The sequence below is a fragment of the Oppia nitens genome, unplaced genomic scaffold, assembly GCF_028296485.1.
Source record: "Oppia nitens isolate AA-2021 unplaced genomic scaffold, nextdenovo-longstitch-racon4-pilon3 scaffold4_pilon_pilon_pilon, whole genome shotgun sequence".
NCBI classification, from domain to species: domain Eukaryota; kingdom Metazoa; phylum Arthropoda; class Arachnida; order Sarcoptiformes; family Oppiidae; genus Oppia; species Oppia nitens.
Window position 1 is genome coordinate 7,183,232 of NW_026533232.1, and position 19,916 is coordinate 7,203,147.

The 19,916-nt window shown below is 25.6% G+C and overlaps 3 protein-coding genes across 5 annotated transcripts; 1 reads left to right on the top strand and 2 right to left on the bottom strand.

Moving 5' to 3' along the window:
* Positions 1 to 2,491: 2,491 nt before the first annotated feature.
* On the bottom strand, positions 2,492 to 5,776 carry LOC128959839 (microtubule-associated protein 4-like). 2 transcript variants are annotated; one of them, XM_054305857.1, is made up of 6 exons: positions 5,719 to 5,776; positions 4,878 to 4,965; positions 3,595 to 3,636; positions 3,353 to 3,454; positions 2,992 to 3,081; positions 2,492 to 2,923 (listed from the first exon to the last, which is right to left on the bottom strand). In XM_054305857.1, the coding sequence occupies exons 2-6, from the start codon at positions 4,942 to 4,944 to the stop codon at positions 2,559 to 2,561; spliced, it is 666 nt and encodes a 221-aa protein (XP_054161832.1). In that variant the 5' UTR covers positions 4,945 to 4,965; positions 5,719 to 5,776; the 3' UTR covers positions 2,492 to 2,558. The 2 variants fall into 2 exon arrangements, with proteins under 2 accessions (XP_054161832.1, XP_054161831.1); XM_054305856.1 differs by having other exon boundaries at positions 2,493 to 2,923; positions 4,878 to 5,075; positions 5,719 to 5,758.
* A 2,058-nt stretch (positions 5,777 to 7,834) lies between these two features.
* On the bottom strand, positions 7,835 to 15,384 carry LOC128960533 (epidermal growth factor receptor kinase substrate 8-like protein 1). Of its 2 annotated transcripts, XM_054306643.1 has the most exons (19): positions 15,257 to 15,384; positions 14,273 to 14,448; positions 13,774 to 13,809; positions 13,557 to 13,709; positions 13,311 to 13,485; positions 13,109 to 13,247; positions 12,914 to 13,043; positions 12,723 to 12,848; positions 12,594 to 12,646; positions 12,465 to 12,498; positions 12,259 to 12,395; positions 11,944 to 12,196; positions 11,660 to 11,873; positions 11,411 to 11,595; positions 9,636 to 9,700; positions 9,261 to 9,537; positions 8,989 to 9,188; positions 8,429 to 8,506; positions 7,835 to 7,969 (listed from the first exon to the last, which is right to left on the bottom strand). In XM_054306643.1, exons 2-19 carry the CDS (start codon positions 14,409 to 14,411, stop codon positions 7,880 to 7,882), a joined length of 2,484 nt encoding a protein of 827 aa, XP_054162618.1. In that variant the 5' UTR covers positions 14,412 to 14,448; positions 15,257 to 15,384; the 3' UTR covers positions 7,835 to 7,879. The 2 variants fall into 2 exon arrangements, with proteins under 2 accessions (XP_054162618.1, XP_054162619.1); XM_054306644.1 differs by lacking the exons at positions 8,989 to 9,188; positions 9,261 to 9,537 and having other exon boundaries at positions 7,837 to 7,969; positions 15,257 to 15,381.
* A 1,513-nt stretch (positions 15,385 to 16,897) lies between these two features.
* On the top strand, positions 16,898 to 18,710 carry LOC128960359 (ferrochelatase, mitochondrial-like). Its single transcript, XM_054306430.1, has 7 exons — positions 16,898 to 17,011; positions 17,084 to 17,258; positions 17,385 to 17,606; positions 17,668 to 17,944; positions 18,065 to 18,221; positions 18,335 to 18,450; positions 18,507 to 18,710. The coding sequence occupies exons 1-7, from the start codon at positions 16,993 to 16,995 to the stop codon at positions 18,708 to 18,710; spliced, it is 1,170 nt and encodes a 389-aa protein (XP_054162405.1). The 5' UTR covers positions 16,898 to 16,992.
* Positions 18,711 to 19,916: the final 1,206 nt, after the last annotated feature.

A 19,916-nucleotide genomic window follows, 5' to 3' on the forward strand; every position in this document is an offset into this window, starting at 1 on the left:
ATTATAAATTATTTTTATACTATACTTGAATAACTCATGATTTTACTAATAACAATATTTTAATAATAATAAGAAAAAACTTTTTTTTTCTCAATATCTGTATTACATGAACTACAATAAGTAATAAAGAAAATAATATATCAAAAAAATGCAATTTAAACAAAACAACAACAACTAAAAAAGTCAAATAAATAAATAAAGGTATAAAATGTTTGCTTTAAATTATACTTAAAAAGAGATGTATTTTTGTATTTTCAATAAGATTTTCTCAGATTTGTTGAACTAATAGTTAAATGTTTTGACTGTTGATCTAAACGATTGGTGCACTCGAAGAGAAACTGTTGTTAAACCACAGGCTATTAAATAAAAGAGACATTAGTTTTGTTAAAAAAAAGTTAATCTAAACTTTTCAAACAAATTTAAACAAATATTATTATTATCTAAATATTTTGGTTCATATTTACGCAAACTTTGAGAAGATTTGATGCAATTATAAGTAAAAATGTATTATTATTATTACTCTGACAACACATACAACCAAATAAACGAAACAATTAAACATTACTTCGTCATCAAGTGATTCAATGGCTTTCCGGTTATAAAATTATTACACAATTCAAGTGAATCAAGGATTTAATATATTTATTATAATCTAAATCCTTGTCAAACATCCTTATAATTAATTTATAAAAATGAAATCATTTCACTTAAAATTACTTAAATAAGTCTTTAGACAGTTTGTCGTCTCGTTGTCTGACATTTTTACAAACACTAGTATTTAAAATACATTATGAAAAAAATATTTAATTAAAAATTAATTACTATATTTAAAGTTATAATTAAAATTGATTTATTGTTTTTAACTAATAATAATAATAATTAGTAAAATGAAGTTAACGTGTGAAGTGTGGTCAAAGCCGAGTCACCTTTTATTTCAAATTGCAAATGTATTTATCGTATTTGCAAACATAGAGTTTAACCATAAATATAGTTTACTATACATGAGATGTTGTCTGTTATTGTCTGCTCTGGCATTTGGTCTGTGGGGTTGGTTAGTGTTGTGTTCGTGGGACACATTCACCTGGAATATCATATTTTTTATAATACAGATCTATCATATCTTCAATATTTTGTATGCAATGGTTCCACATTTCAATAGACTATCATCGAGTGCTCAAACTATATATCAAAAGTTAGGTTTCGATGGAAAAGTATCGACCAAAACGTTCAATGATATCATTTATAAGAATATATTTGAGACACTGATCCTCGAAAAAGGAGACATATATTGTGTGGAAAGTATGACTGAAGCCAACAAACTATCACTTCTATACTGCGGTAAAGTTGCCGTTCTTCGCGATAATTGTCTCATCAAAGAAGTCAATGATTTAACATTCATTGATGCCATTCATTGGTTTATTAATACTAAGAAAGGTGTGACACCGGTATGTAAAATGACTTTAATGGCTGTAGAAAAGACACAAATAATTAGTTGGCAGAAGAATCAACTCGAGAGAGCACTGGTAGCTAATCCTGTATTAAATACTATTGTCATCAAAAGATTAGCTGAAGATGCCATCAAAACATTTTATTTATAAATTAATTTTGTTGTATAACTAATTTTATGTAAAATTTTATATTTATTAATCAAAGAATAATTATTTATTTATTATAATTTATAGTGAAAAAACATTTATTTATTTAAAAATAATTGAAAATCACAAGTATATTAATGATATTAATAAGTTATTACAATTTATTTATTGTAAATTAATGGTATCTCATGTTTACTATGTGTTACTTTATAACTTAGAAATTATCATAATTATCAATCTCATGGATTTCAAGTATTTTTAATTATGATATTGAAATATTCTTAATAAATGATAAATCATATAAAGTTAATAGTAAAATAATAATTATTAATAACATCAAATATAATATCTATCTATTGGAATGAAAAGTAATAAGTGTTATATAAATTTATGATAATAATAAATCTGAAAATCAACCAAATTGTTAGTAAAAATATTGGTAAATGGTATTAATTTTACCAATAATATAAATGTAGTGATATTTTGTGTGGGATCAATAGGTGCATAAAACAACTCATCATATATATTGACTTTACAGTTACCCTTTTGACAATTGACAAACAAATCCGTACAAATTGTACAATCATTCGTAAAATATTTTTAAAATATAGATTAATTCAAATTATGATTTTTATATACGTGTAATACATTAGTAGAAAACTTTTTTATATAAAATTTGCACAAATCGTGCCATTTGTTCAAAAATTACTCCACATATAGTAATACCTGTTTTTAAGTACAACTATAAGATTTTTGTTAATATATAGAATAATTAGTTTATAAATTGTTTTGTTAAAAAGCTTATTATTTGTTTAATTAAAATGAAAGAGTTTCTCTATAATTATTTTTTCTTATTTTTATAATTAGTTTTTAATAGAAAACTAAAGTATTAAATGAATGTTTTATTTGACAGATGAATATATAGTTAACAAATAGTATGATAGTCTAAAACACTGTCAATCCCTAAGAGCCAGTCCTCATGGATGAGGCAGAGCTAATGGGAGTCGAAGTGACCGATTCGGAGTCGGTAGCCGATGATGGCGTTCCCGAATTAGTTCTGTAAGGAGTTTTCATTTCAAGCATTTCGGCCGATTTGCGCGCACCGGTCAATGTTTTCAATATGTCTCCACTATTTTCTTTACCGTTTGGAGTGGGCGTTACAGTGCCTGAAAGTGGTGTCGGTGTCGATGCAGGACTTTTAGTGTACTTCTCGTCAAATATCTTGATCTGTCCTCCGCCCGGCACGTGCTTCACATTATCCAATGAACCAACTTTGGAGGCCACCTTCCACTCTAATTTTTGCGAAACTAGTTTGACATCACCACCATCTATAAGAAGAAATCAATTTAAACAAATTGAATATAAAATGCAAAAACAGTTGTAATTGTATCCATACGTGGTCTGTGGTTTGCATTATCAAGTGATCCGACTCTTGGTTTGACATTCCACGTAAGCTTCTGGCTCTCAACCTTTTTCTCTCCTCCACCTGTTATATATTTCATTCATTTTAATAATCAATACATTTAATTACAAAATATATCATAAAATTTTATTTTTCTTAATAATTTAATGAATGAAAAATTTCTACAATAAAGAGATTAATCTATTGAATGAATACTCTGATATCGATCTGAATTGAATTAATATATATTCTCTTAAAACTCGCTTTTTTCGACTTTCTAGTCGTTAATCACTTTTTCATTGATTATTACTAAAAGCAAGTAAAGAGATGAATGCAATTTCTCTTAATTTCTTACTGGGTTTGTGTTTGACGTTATCAAATGAACCAATTTTTGACTTAACATTCTTGAGATCGGGTCCACGGGCCAGACCAACCTGTGCTTTGATTGGAGGCGTCCCTAACAATCAACATCAATGAAGTCAATTTCAATGACATTCAATGTAATTAAGATTCTCAAATCAAATCAAAACTAATTAATCATCTCTTGTGGTAATTAATGTTGATATTATAGTATAAAATAAATGGTAAATACGGTACTTTTAGCCTCTGGTTTTCCAGGAGTAGGAGAATCGGCTGTACCTAAAAATTGTATCATAGATTAAATTAATACAATTTATTTTCAAAATAACAATTTTTATAACTTAATAATTTTACAAAACAATTTTTAATAGATATTTAATATTAAATATTTGGTAATAGTTTTAAATTAAAAAGCTTAAATTTTATATTGTTTGTGCTAAATCTTTAATGAAAATGATTGATTGAAAAAAAGTAAAAAAAAAAATATATCGTTTTTTGAATAATAACAAAAACAAATATGAGATATGAATTCAATGGACTATTATATCAATGATAAGGTATACAACATATTGTGTATTAAATGTGGAACAGATTCTCGTATAAAAAGGTCATAAATTAATTGTATATAAACTTGAATTAAACAATAAATTTGAATTAAATTTATTAAATAAATAAAACCTTTTATCACTTCAATTTAATAAAAATTAATATTTAAATGTTAATAATTTTATTTATATATGTATATATTTATTGGAAATTTAATAAAACTATTTTTTTATTTGTCTAGTTTTAACGCTTCACTGAATTATTGGCTAATATTTAATAAATATTTAAAGTATTTTTATCAATTATTTCAGTTTAATAAATTTAATAAAATAAAATAAAAATATTTTTGTTAATGTTTTAAATGAAATATATCATAAAACAGGAAATATCTTTATTTACTAAATAACAATAATTTAAATATTAAATATATTTAAATTCTTGTGTTATATGAATAAAAATAGTTTGAGAAATAAAAAACTGTATAAATTTTTAACTATTTAAATAAATATTTAAAAAACATGTTTTAGTAAAACAAATGGACAGTTGTGTTGTTTAACAACAAAATCATGTCAAACATGACTGCATTGCATCGTATTGTTTGGCAAACTGTATGATTGAATGCAATTATGAGTCCATTAAAGGTGTGATTTTTGTGGCATTTATTTTAAACTAATTTTCACATTAATTCAATTCATTAGACAACCAAACAATTGTTGGCATTAAAATCAGACATTAATTATAAATCAGATAATATTATAGCAATTATTACATAAAACATATGAATCGATACATTAAGTGGTAAAAAATATTTTTTTTTATTAAATATTTATGATATGAATTATCAAATGAAATTAAAATATTTAAATGTTATTAACATTTTTACAAAAAAATAGGTTTAAAATAGTCTTATTTATAGAAATAATATAAAACATATGATATATAATAAAAAAAAGATAACTATTATAATAACATACCAGTGCTGTAACCACTCATGTCATCTGAGAGGCTATTTTTGACGGATTTTGCCTTCACTGACGACATTTGCTGATCACTTGTCGGTCACTTTGGAGGCAATTGTGATGATATTTGACAACAAATTACTAATTAATGATTGATTTAGTGTTAAGGTATGGATTCAAGTGAATGGTTATGCAAGAGATGTGACGATATGTCTAATATTAAGCCAAACCTCAAATTTATTGATTTTATTGCAAACTATAGACTAATATAAGTCACACAACTCTATGTCATACAGCTATGGGTTTCTATGACAACACATTTGGATCACTATTTATATGACTTATGAATGATAGACACGGAATGAGAGGAATGGGAGGAATGAGAGCACAGAATCCATGGCTTTACACAAACTCAGACAACGCTTCTTCACTAACATTACCATCACTTGCGTCACCCTTTGGACAGTTATAATGGGAACATACCATTCAAATGACAATTATATCACATAATATCATATAATCTGTCTATGAATACCCTCTACTAATACTCTACTATACAGTACATAGACTACAATACAGTAGTATTAATACTGTATAACAATTTATATTAAAGAAGTTGAATACAATGTCAACTAAATAAACACTGATATGAGTGATGGGCCTAACAATTGTTGACACTTCCCAATCAGATATTATTATAGTATTGTCACAAATTTATTAAATTTAATAATAATATCATCAAAATTATTATATAAATTAGAAAAAAATATTATATTAGTAATATAAAGTAATGTAATAAAAAATTGTAAAATATTTTTATGATTAGAGAAAAAATATAATTATCAGTGAATCTTACCTTTGAAAAGACGTTTTTCTAAAAGTCCTAAACTGTTGTATTGTTTTTGCCTTTTATTAGATATGATTGTTAATAATAATAAAATTCACTTATTTTATTTAAAAATCTCAAACTGTGAGTTTGAAAACATGAAATTAATTTTTTAACACTAACAATAGTTATATAGCATTATAATAAAACTATAATAACTTAAATTTAATATTTGTTTTATTTTTATTTTAATGAATTGTAAAATGAATTCTCTTACAATTTTATAGAAATACAATTTTTTTTAAATAGTTAGCATTTAAAATGCTATTTATTGTAATATTTCTATTTTTTAGTATTACTAGACACTGAATTAATAATTAATTACATATTTATGCATAAAGATATTAATTTCAAACTTTGATATGATTTATAATAATATTAGTTTAACAATTAGTAATTTGTGAGTTATAAACAAAAATATAACAACTAACTTATCATTTGATGTATTAGTTTTATACATTGCTGCATTGTATATAAATTATCTAAATATATATTAATAATTTAAAATTAAAATATTAGTTTGTTATTTTAAAAACAATTGATTTTATTGACTATATTGTCAAAAAGGTAAAACACATTTATAATGCAAAAATTATGTGTCCCAGAACTCACCAATTGCTAAAAGATAGTGGAAATTAATTTCCTAATGAATGACATTTTATTTTGCTTATGTTTTATTAAAATACATATTTACAACAAAAAGTCTAAATTACAATTATATTAAATGAGAATACTAAAAAATTATTTATTTGCGTGTTATTTCATATTTTATCTCTATTTTATTGCATATTTAATTTAAGAAAACAAGAAAAGTAAATTATAAGTTCACTCTCTACTTATTATTTGATAATATTTACAACAAAAGTTATGTTAAGAATTTTCAAAGTAAAGTAAAAGCAAATAATATGTTTTGAATATAGCGGTGATAACAATGAGATCACGAATTATGTGTTTTTAATGAAGGAAGTGATGCTTTTGTAGCACCTGTTCTCTGGCCCCGAGAGATAGTACAGGTCTATAACAGGTCTCCTCAATCACACCATTAAAATTGAATGTGTCTTTGATTAAAAGCAATTTAAAATAAATATAAAGTATTTCAATTAATGAAATAAAATATTATTATGTTTGAATTACATTTATTTACTTATAAAATCTTTTTGTGTATATTTTTATTGTTTTGAAGGCTATTCAATATTTGATGTTATTTAGAATTTATAAGTAATCTAAATTACTTGGAAACAAAACTATTTATTTGATTGTTAGATAATATGACAATAAAAATTTTCATAATTAGTGTGACATTAATATTTTAACTCAGTTTTCATATAGTAATCTACGTGTGTTATCAAACAATCACTATATTATTTTTTTTAATTAATAAATTATTTAAAGCAAAAACACAAAACAATTTATTGTTGATTTGCTCAAAATATTAAATTGTATATTTATTTTACTAATAAATTTATAATAAAAATTCATAGCCAATCATAAAAATCGTGATCTATGGAGACGTTTTTAATTTTTTCTGTTGATAAACATATAAATAATTTTTTCATAAATTAATAGATTTAAAAATTAAATATTAAATAAAAATGTTCTTTAAAAAAACTTATATTTAATATCATAGCATGTCCAGTATAAAATATTGTTTTATATATTAAAAATAGTGTTAATACAAATATCACGATTTAAAACAATAAAATCATAAATTAATACAATATATATCAGTATAATGCATATAAGTACTTTATATTTAATACTTATACTGTACATACACTGTATATAATAATATACAGTATTATGTCTATACAAAACATGCAATACTTTTTTATACTGTATAAAATTATTCTGTTGTGTTTGTGTTTAGATTAATTGTATTATTTTATTATTTAAACGGTAGTCTTGTTATTAAATTTTTGAAAAAATTGAATTAATTTATTATTTTAAAAAATAAATATTTAAATAAAAATATGTCCTTTACAACAATAATTTAGTTAACAAAACATATTATTAACAAAAATTGATTTTAAAAATGATTAAATAAAATAATATTATAATAATCCATTTAAATAAGTAATATTGTAATACTGTATTATTGTAATATAAGATGAAAAATTGTGGCACTTTGTGGTCAATTTTCAGTGACCGGTTGGGGATCGTATAAAGTCAACCTTTCCTTTAGTTTGCTATTCAATTCAGCATTAATTGGAGCGTAAGAGTGCTATAAATAAAAACAATTAATAAATATAAATTTTTATATATGTTAATCATTATTATATATATATATATAATTTAGATCTATACAATAAAATTTTTAAAAATCAATTAAATTATATTAAATTAAAAATTATCATCAAAAATTATCAATCATATTAAAAATTAATTTCCATAAAATTATTTACAAAAGTGTATATTATTTAAAAAATATATAATACAAATATAATTAATTTTGTAAAAAATTTTCTATAAGTAAACTTATGAAAAAATATATGTAGTATTTTATTAATAATTAATGGTTAAGTGGGCGGAAAGGGTTCATCAATAATGATAGTTTATATGTAAACTAATGTTTAAATGTAATGGAAAAACTCATATATTTATGAAATACTCTATAAATATTGCATTAAATAATAGATATTATTTTTAAAAATATTTATTATGATATTTATCAAATTCTCACCAAATTTTTAACGATTAATAGATTGCTGTGAAGTCTCTGTACAGCCATATCATCCGCAACATCAGTGGGTATTATATCCTAATTTAAATAAATTAATCATAAATTATTGTATTTATAGTAATGCATAACCATATTTTATATTTTTAATTAATATAACTGCAAATTTTGTCATTTATATGTTAAAATTATTAAAATATGTGTATTTTATATTAAGTAAACTATTTAAACTTAAAATTCACTTTAGAAAAATAATTACATATCACTGTAATTACTAATTTAATACTACAATATCTACTAAAACATTATCACAAATTATAGGATATAAATTTAATTAAACATCACGTCTCTAATGTTAATTGAATTGAATAAAAGAGTAAATAATATTAATACTAAACAATTAAAAAAATAACAAAACAAAACAATTTGATTATCCGATAGACGAGACAATCAATTTAAAAGGTTGTAATTTTATCGATGTGTTGGATGTGTTAGATGTGAATCATTATTATTATTATTATTATTATTATTATTATATACAGTATTTTATGTGCAATTCATACTCGAAGTTGTTGTTTAGTGGCCGTAATGAAGAAGTGGACAGCATTTGGACAGTTGCGCGAGTATTCGGTAAGTTTTGATATAAGTCTCGGATGAAAGTTCTTGCGGTGCAAGTGTTCAATAAGTGTTGGAAGTGTCAGCTCTTTGCTCTCATTTGTTGTCAATTCACTGCTTTTTTCAGTGCTATTTCTTTTAGGTTCATCTAATTTTTTTTCAAAATCATTAATTATTTAATATATAAATAATTTTTTATTAACAATTAAAAAAACTAAACCTGAAGTAATAATTGTGTTTTTGGTGCCATTTTTCCTTCGAGTTAATGTAGCGGACAGTTCGTCCTGAAAGCTAATCGTACTGACCTGACTCTGGACACTCACCCGATCCGAGTCTAGACTTTCGACTCGTTTAGGAAAACCGTTTTGTTTATTAACCGATATATTTTTGAACGATTCATTCAATTGTCTATTTAATTCAACTTTGCTTTTAAATTGATTGTTGTCTAAAATTAATTGGTTTTGTTCATCAAGTGGTGACTCATTATCCGGTGACCTCTTTTTCAGTAATGATTTTCAGAGGACAGCGATAATAGCAGGAAAAGGTTTAATTAGATGTATTAAAGCTTATGTTAGATAATTATGTCAATAATTACCGTTTGATTAATGTGGTTATGTTTGTGCACTTCTTGTATACCGTTTTGTTGACGACTTTCGTTTACTTTAAGTTTTAATTTTTTAAATTAATATTATCATTGCATTAAACAATGTGATCGTAATTTTATTAGTAAAATAAAAGCCAAACCCACCACCAAATTGATTGTAAATATTGCAAAAACACCATTACATGCAAAATATAAGAAATTTATGATTAATTATAATTATTTAATTAATTAAGCCTTTAATCATATATTATTGTATTAATAGCAATGAAAAATAATAACCTATCATATTTTATAGATGTAATTGCAAATAGACTTAAATATTAATATAATTAATAATTAAAATTAAGCAAACAATAATAAGTACAATGAGACATCTAAATTATAAGCAAAAATCAACTTTATAACACAATTGTAAATTGTTAATCGTTATAACTTAATAAATTAGTGATTAATATTAGTATTATTGCTCATAACATTGTTTTGTTTTAAATGAATATTATTCCTAATAACTATTGTAAAAGTAAAACCAAATATAATTTAATATCAAATAAATTTTATGTATCTATTTTTTGCAACTTAAATTTGATATAATTCTTAAAATTTTATATAATCAATAATGATTACTAAATGAAATATTGAATTTCAAATTTGCCAATCAATCATTCATTTTTTTCTAAATTAAATTAATTACAAACCTCTAATTTATGACTTTTGCTTATCATTATTATAATATAATTAAAGACTAAAACAATTCCTTTTTACTGATAATATAAATAATTACCTATCAATACAAAGTCAATATATGCTTATGACTTGATTGCGAAAAAGACCGGATATTAATTTTAATTTAAAATTATAAACAATCATATAATTAATCAACAATTTCATTTATTGTCAATTCATACTGTATATAAATATCATAAATATTAGGCACACAGTAAAGGCACTGGTATAGTTGTCAGTTAGTGTATAAATAATTATAAAATTCAGATCTAAAGTAATTAAAATATATTATAATACCGGTAAAGTATATAAATTTTGTTTACTTAAAAATTATTTTAAAAAAAACCATTTTTATGTTGTATAATGTGATATAAATTAATAGTGTATAACAATGTTATTTACTGTATGATAAAATACATATAAATTAGACATTTATTATGTTTACAATTAAGTATAATTTATATATTTTTTATATATAATATTCGGTTTAAGCAAAATGCAAATAATGTATTGCCATAGATTGGTGACAAAAATGTATTAAAAATTGATAAATCATTTAATCAATTCTACTCATTGATAGATTGGCACTAATAAACTGTTTTCCCAATTTGCAAAAGGTTTGCAATTTGCTCGAACCGTATATTACAATATGTTTGTTGAGTTCACTGTTAAAAAGTTAATGATAACATATAACCAGATGACCACAAATTTAGGACAATAATTGTGATGTCATTTTTTAAACATATATATAATAAAATGTCATGAATTACAAAAGCTTAGCTTTCTATCAGATCAAACAAAAACATTGCAAAAACTATTGCCTCCCATTTATAAATTTTTTTAACAATATTAATAAAAAAATAATTTATAAATAATCAATTATAACATTATAAATGTTAAGAATATAATGATTAATAAAAATATTGATTACAAATAACAACAAATCATTGGAAGCAACAATTAAATCAATAGACATATTAAGCGACAGGACGTCTACATGAAAGCGTCGGTTCCTTAGAAATATCTAAACTCTCCTTTTTTACCTTGTCTTTCACGTCGAACCCAATCATCATTTGGTGAGGAACTGCCTAAATGTCGGTCTCTTCCATTGGTCATATGTATGGGAATTTCGCTTACAATAGTATGGGGTACATGTGCTACCTGTCCCCTCCAATTACGAGCTTTCCACCACTTCCTTGAGTCATCTAATATCTCTAATATTTCTCCCCTAAAATAATAATAATAATTGTAAATAAAATACACAACAAATAAATTAATACTAGAAGTTAAACCTAATGACAGTCAGTTCTTTATCATTGTTGGCGGTGCGGGGGAACAGTACCCGAACTATTTTGGCATTCCTGGCGGTCAACTCTGCCAACCACTCGGACTGATCTAATTCATTGACCTGAACTGTAGGTGAATCGCGTTCAATGGAGTCAATAGGAGAAGGAGGTGTATTGCCACGAACAACACGTGTTGCGTGCGATGAGGTCGATGGCGATACTAAAGTCATTTTAAATTAATAAATTTGTATTTATAAGTAATTAGGAAAATAAAAAATATAAATAATTACTTCTATGTTGAATATGTCTGCCATCAATAATATTGTCGTCAATATCGCTGTCATCAAATTGCGGTCCCCTTTGATATTCTCTTGAATTGACATCTCTTCTGTTTCTGAAATTAGATTCATCTCTATGTAATTGAATCGAGTCGTCCTCCTGTTCTGATTCGGATGCAATGCCTATTAATTCAGGCTCTGTTATGTTAGGAGCCCAACCATCGGTAAAGACTGGTTGATAGGAGGAGCTATGTCTTGTATTATGCTAATAAAATTAAGACATTTTTAATAAAAAACAATTATAATTAAAATAATTACAAAATATACTTTAATAGGTTGAACCCAATTTGGACCCAATGATTGCCATAAATCAAACTCTTTGCTGGTGCAACAGTTTGAAAGTAAATCAATGGCTTCGTAGTTAAGAAACGGTACTCCAACAATGGACGGATCAATTGGTGGCTCTGTATTAGCATAAAATAACATAAATATATGAGTAAAACCTCTTAACGATGCAATAAAAACAAACGAACCATTACTTCTCGCCGCTTCAATGATAATCGCCAACTATTTTGAATAAAAAAATACAATAAAAAAGTGATATAGTATTAGCATAACATCATTAATGTCGACTTTAATGGTTATGACTAAACGACACTAACCGGAGTAAACAGAAAGTGAACCAATTCGGGTGCATTTGGGTCGTGAATACAACCTATTATTTGGTGACAAATTCATTATTGATATCATAAAGTAAAATCATTTAACACATGACTTATCAAACAACAAACCTTTAAGTTTGGCTAATAGATTGAAAGCCAATTTAAATTTGCTTAAAATTTCAAAAAATTCACTTTCATTTGGCCCGCGGGCTCTCATAGCCAACAGTCCATCTCCCGCATGTGCGGCACCTTTACCTAATTGAAATAAATTTTAATTATAAAGTGATCAATTGATTTTAGTAAATTGTATGTTATAAAACCTTGTCTCCTATGATTACGGAGCTGCAGCTCCCGGAGCGCTGCGGCCGCGTGTTGTAAACGAATAATAAATCTCTCGATGTCATCAAAACAATGATTAAGTATTGAAACATATCTTTCGTTATTTAACGACTTAATTATGAATAAAACTTTAGATTAAACAATAATCATCAAAAAATATAAATAAAATGTCACACCTGATCGTGGCTACCGGTTCTGTTGGTACCATTATGATGGCTAGAATCTATAGAACTGGTGGTTGTTATGGATCGGGAGTCGGGCTCATAATTGGCAATAAGCCGTGTCTGGCCATCACCGGTAGGTGAGGATGGTTTTCTTTTTGTATTAATAATTAGTTTATTTTAGTATTAAATTACAAACTATGGATAAATGCAATACATTTCTCGTTGTGCAGCGATTTTGTTGAATACATTAACAGTCTCTTTGACACTGACATTAGGCTGTGCTGAGGATTCGTTATGATTGTTAGCTCCATAATGTCTCATCCATTGTTGGATGTCTTCAACAATTTGTATGGCATTGTGTGAAACACATTGAAATATATGCAATTCGCCTACAGTTAATTCAAATGTCGTTATATCATGTTTTATGTCAATAATGTTGTGTATGTGTGGGCACTGTTACCTTGATTTTCATTAGGTAATTGTACGGTAAATATAAGGATATTGTTATAAATATGGTTGTGATCGTTGAAAGGGGTTGGACTTTGTATGAGTGAAACGGGAAACCGTTCGACAACATCATTGGACTCGCCATCCAATATCCACATATGATTGCCTTTATATGTCGTTAAATCATATTATTAATGACATCCTAACTGATTATCAGTGTATTAATATACCCTTCAATTGTAATGCCATTCTCTGCGTCCAAATTCCTAAATATATTAATTATTATTATTATAAACATTTTATTTTTAGGAAATTGTTGTTCATTTAGAAATAGGATATATAACTACTCTAAGTGTTAATATTAATAACATCTTGACATTTATTTAAGATAATTACTATCAATATTATTGATGTCATTTAATAAGACAACTATCAAACTAAAGCATTATATTCCTAAGTATTACTAAATATTTATAATATTAAACAAATTCAGGAGTAGTTAGCTATCGGTGTATTCAAGGGCTTCACTATACTGTAGATATTAAACAAGAAAAAAAGATTAAAGTAAATAAAATATTTATGTAGAGATAAATGCTAAGTAAATATAGTTAATCTTTATGGCACCGATAATATAACAATTGCTATTTTTTACAAAAAAATAATCAATAAACTAATGAAAAATGAACTAAAATTTATGAGATGTAATAATTAATCTTATGATAGACATACCTGAGGTCTTCTCCATTGCAAACAATCGCTGTAATGCCATCTTCGGTGTTGTCTGTTGTTGTTGAGGTGATGTCGTCGAGAAAGTGGCCAAATGTTCGACCGAATAGGTCGGTGTCTGGTGTGCTGGTGATGAGGCCATCGCGGATCACAATAAGTGTCCGATTTATCGGCCAATCCTTTTAAATAACATAAACATCATTATAATAAATATTAAATTATTTTAAGATCTATGATATACAGTATATATGTATATAACTGGGTGTTACTCATAATAAAACAATTGTGACAATTATTTAGTACATAAAACTAAGTATGAATTAACTAAAAAAAATTTAATAATAATTTATTTGATAGCAATTATTACTATTTGATAGTTACGTGACTTTTATAAATATTAACAATCTTTTTTGTAAAATTATCAAAACATTTTGTGTAAAATACAATTAATTGTAAATAATATTCACATTATATATATAGATATATAATATTTACAACTACTTATGACATTAAATCATTTAAAAAAATGGACACAATTTAAAAGTTAGTTATTATTTGACAAATCAATTGCAGCGATAATTAGTGGGAAAAAGTGGGTACGAGTTAAACAACTGTTTGGATCAAAGAGTATAACTCAACTCAAATATGTCTTAAATTGTTTTAAAAACTCACGAACTTTGCGATCACTTATTTGTATCAATTAATTGAATATTTAAAAAAAGTTTTAGTAAACCAATTGATTGATTGAGCCGTTGGTTTGACTCATCATTGAATATACTAAAAGATAATATAAAATGGCGATCAGTTTACTAAAACCATTGCTTTAATAATGATATAATGACCATAACTATCACTAAAGACCACTTCAATTGGTGCCACAATTGTCACACATTAGGTAACTGTTGTCCCATTAGTTGGTACAACAATTGGTGCCACAAAATAAACTTCATATGAAATATGAAAAAGTTTTATCAGAAAAATGGTTACCTTTTTTAGTGCTGTTGTGTTGAACTCCTAAATGTTTGTCTATTATATGTATATATAATGAGTGCAATGCATAGTCAGGTTGGCTCAGGTATGCAGGTATACACAGGTATGCCGTCTATATACTGTATTACAGGCGCCTATAGCCAGAGTTGTAATAGTTTTTTGAATCGTATTAATATATTACGTTCAGTAAAAGTAAACAGACTTAAAGTACAGGTGCTATGCTTTTATCATACTTAACACATCCATGGGGTGGTATGTCTGATACTGTCACACCATTATTGGACATACCATCAAATACCTAAGCCATACTAAATAGGCGTAAACTTTAGTTATTACAGCAAAAAAAGTTTACAAACGCTTGTATGCAATGCCACTGTATATAAGTTACATACAATTAAATATAAGGTATGCGCTCGTAATGCCTGCATAACGGTATAGCAGGTATGCGACTCCGGGGCCACCAAATGGCCCCAATTGCGAGCTCAGGAGTTACACTGGGGTGTCATCTAAACAGTGCTAACAGTGCCAACCATTACAAACTGATTAAACCACTCGAAACATGTTTCCTGAAAAATCATGATTTCCTTATTTATATAACATTTTGATGCAACTTATATTAACAAATAACTTGAATAACATTTCTATGGGGCAGTAGTAGTCATCGTAGGCATTAAAAATAATATTAATACAAACTTATTAATTAATTACTTAATTAATCCAATATTACCGTTTTTAAGGATCCCATTCCCATACTATATTAAGTTTAAGTCAACAAAAATTATTTTAAAAAATTGACTTAAATTTACTATATATAATAATTATAATGCATATGAGAAATTTTTATTGCATTTTACATTACAAATATACAATTTAGGGTTTCAATAGAGATAATCCCATTAAACAGAGAAAATCAGAGAAAATGGAAAAATTAATTTAAAACAATACAATAGGACTGGTATTCAAAATTGAGATAAAGTACCTTGTTATTTTTAATTTATTATTTTCACTATAACATCATTTAACAAACTGTAATTTAATTAAAAAATTAAATCTAATAAATTACAATAAAACTAATAAAATACATAACTGTCATTAAATTTGCAAATGTAATTAATTAAAGGTTATTTCAATTACTAAATACCGACAGGTTTTCTGTAATAAACTATTGATAAGGATTGAGATATTGTTTGTGAAACTTTAGATTTTGTACTAATGTTATCAAATGTATAATTATTGTATCACTCATGGTTTCAAAATAATTAATTGTTTGATCACTTAATATGTAATACAAATTAACTAATTTTTTATAACAGACAAAAAACAGGAATCGGAGTATATTTGAAAAAAGTTGTCTATTTTACACTAACACATGATATGTCATGAAATGTCTTTTTAATACCTGTATAACGTAAAGTACAGTACAGTATAATACTGTTTATGACTTTAGTTACCGTTAGTATAACTCGTTTAATATGAACTGTCATTTATAAGCCATAATAAATAATTATATAAACAGTTATTTATAATTAATTGATGCAAATATAAAACACTATTAATAATACCAAACAAATGTTGTGTAACACTAAACACGTGGCCCTTAACTGATAGACATAAACATTGAATGTTATAATAGTGTAGATAAACATATGATATGTTTTTAATTTCTATATAATTGTAATTATTGTTTGTTTTGATTTACTTAACATTTTGTCAATAATAATACATTTTATATAATGTTATCATTAAATAAAAGTAAGTATTGATCACAAAATTATTAATAATTTGTTTAACATTTGGTGTTGATATTGATGTTGTCATCTGAAGGAGTGCTGATCACTGCTAATCAATTGGTGAACAAATATAGCTCAAGACAAAGCCATGACATCCGCACCGGTATATTGATGTTGAATATGGGCGGACCCGACACTCTCGATGAAGTACAACCATTCCTGACGCGATTGTTTACCGACAAAGATATCATACCATTGCCAGCACAAAGGTTTTCATCATAAAAATACGACAATTTATATTAATATATGATATACTGTATATGTTTTCATTTTAAAACTTTTGACTGATTTGTCAATAATTGTTATTTAATGGCAAACTAATTGATAATTGACAGTAAATTGGGTCCACTTATAGCCAAAAGGCGGACACCAAAGATTCAAGAAAAGTACGGCCAAATAGGTGGCGGATCACCAATCAAACAGTGGACAGAAAAACAAGGATTACTTTTGACTAAAATGTTAGATGAGATAAGTCCGGACTCAGCGCCGCATAAGTTTTACGTTGGCTTTCGGTACGCAAAGCCATTGACTGAAGAAGCGATTGAAACAATGGAAAGGTTTTTGAAAATAGTTTAAAAGTTTTTCAATAATTATTGTAAACTTTGTTATGTATTGTAGAGATGGAGTCAAGAATGCCATAGCTTTCTGTCAATACGCGCAATACTCTTGCAGTACATCTGGCAGTAGTATCAATGCCATTGCCAGACACTATATATCAAGTATCGGTGCCACGAGTTCGCCATCAATGCGTTGGTCTTTTATCGATCGATGGCCAACAAATGCCGGTCTCATTGAAGCATTTGCAGATCTGATCCAAAAGGAAATGCTTGAGTTTCCTGAAGACAAACGCAACAAAACAGTACTACTTTTCTCTGCACACGCCCTCCCTCTCAGTGTAAACACATTTCCGTTCATTCAATTTATTTAATTAGATATTCACTTAGATTTAAAATTAGACTGAAATCACTTAAAGAGCTTTAAATAGATTAATGCAATCATTTTTATTAACTGTTAGGCCGTCAATAAGGGAGATACCTATCCTGCAGAAGTGGGCGCTACAGTACTTAAAGTTATGGAATTACTTAACTTTAAATATCCCTATCGATTGGTCTGGCAGTCAAAGGTGGGCCCCATGTCATGGCTCGCACCGCAAACTGATGAGGCATTAAAGGGTTGGTTTAACATAATTATAATAACATTGTTATAATTAATTTATGGCACATTTTTATCAGTTTTAACTACTGGTAATACATATGATAATATACATACGATTTTATAAATTTAGGTTTTGCTGAAAAAGGTTATAAAAATTTTCTATTAATACCGATTGCATTTGTTAACGAACACATCGAAACACTACACGAATTAGACATTGAATACGGACAGGAATTAGCTGAAGAGGTAATCGTAGTGTTATTTATTTAAATAAATTGATTTTTATTTTATTGAAATTATAGTTAAAGTTAGAAACTGTTAGGCGCTGTCCAGCACCTAATATCCATCCAGCGTTTATAAGAGGAATGGCATCTTTAGTTAAGTCACATATAGAATCGGGTGAAATATGTTCACCACAATTGATGCTCCCGTGTCCGCTCTGCACCAAACAGGTTTGCTATAATACCAGACAATGGCTCACAACTATCAAAAAATCTCAAATTTAGTAATTATTTACAATGAAATTAAAAAAAAAAAAAATATGAATGACAGTAAAATTTTGATAATGGTTTATATTGGTAAATTTTTATTGAATGATTGTTACTTATATTAAATTTAATGAAAAAGAGACATAATATTTACATTACTATAACTTATGTGTAGTTGTTTTATATATATTTTAAGTATAGATGATTTATTGTGGTCCTAATTCTAACAATATACTGTACTGTATAGTATATATATATATACAGTATATAAACATTAATCTAAGTAATACAATATGTCATTACTTGAGGATAATATGTGTTAAAAATAATATCAATAACTCTATAACTTATACTGTATTATATGTGATATAGTTATTGAACACTAGTCTTAAATTGTCTTGAGTTGAATCTCACAATTGATTATCACTGCGATATAAAAAATATTTAATACTGTGTTAATATCATTTTTGGATTTATTTATTGAAATATGAATTAAATATATTAATAGTTTAGATAATTTTGTTATTTTTAATACATAATACATAATATTTGTTTATTACATGTATTACACTATTTGTATGGATATACGATAAACGCATTATTACTTCAAATTATTTTTATATATTATAATAATATGTGATTACATTCTTAAATAATGTAATTTATATAAATAAAGATTATTATTTTCTATTAAGATAATTTTGTATGTATTTTTAAAAATTCAAAATTTTATTTGTCATATTTATTATAAATTAAATAAATAATTATAGATCTATATGGAGAAATATCAGTGTTGACAAAATGCTTGTATAAAACAAAGCGTGTTATACTGTATTATACAAAGTCAAAATTCAAAACCATGTATTTTTCCAACCCTGATAAATATCAAATACAGGTAAATAGTTAAATTAATAAATTGACATATTTTGTAATATATTCATTTTTATGTTAAAGTACTATATATTAAATTAATTATTTTATCTACATTTCAATGAGTCAACAATATTTACATTAAGTTAATAAAAAAAATTAGTGCAATATTTGACTAATCAATTAAACATTTTACTAAATAAAGACATTGTTTTCCTCGAATAAAATGTCTATAATTTATTTAAATTTTATTTATTTAATTTAAGTGTTTTTTATAATTAATTAGGTTTATATAAAAACAAATACGTTTACAAAACTTTAATAGTTTAACACTTAAATAAAGTAATGTAATAA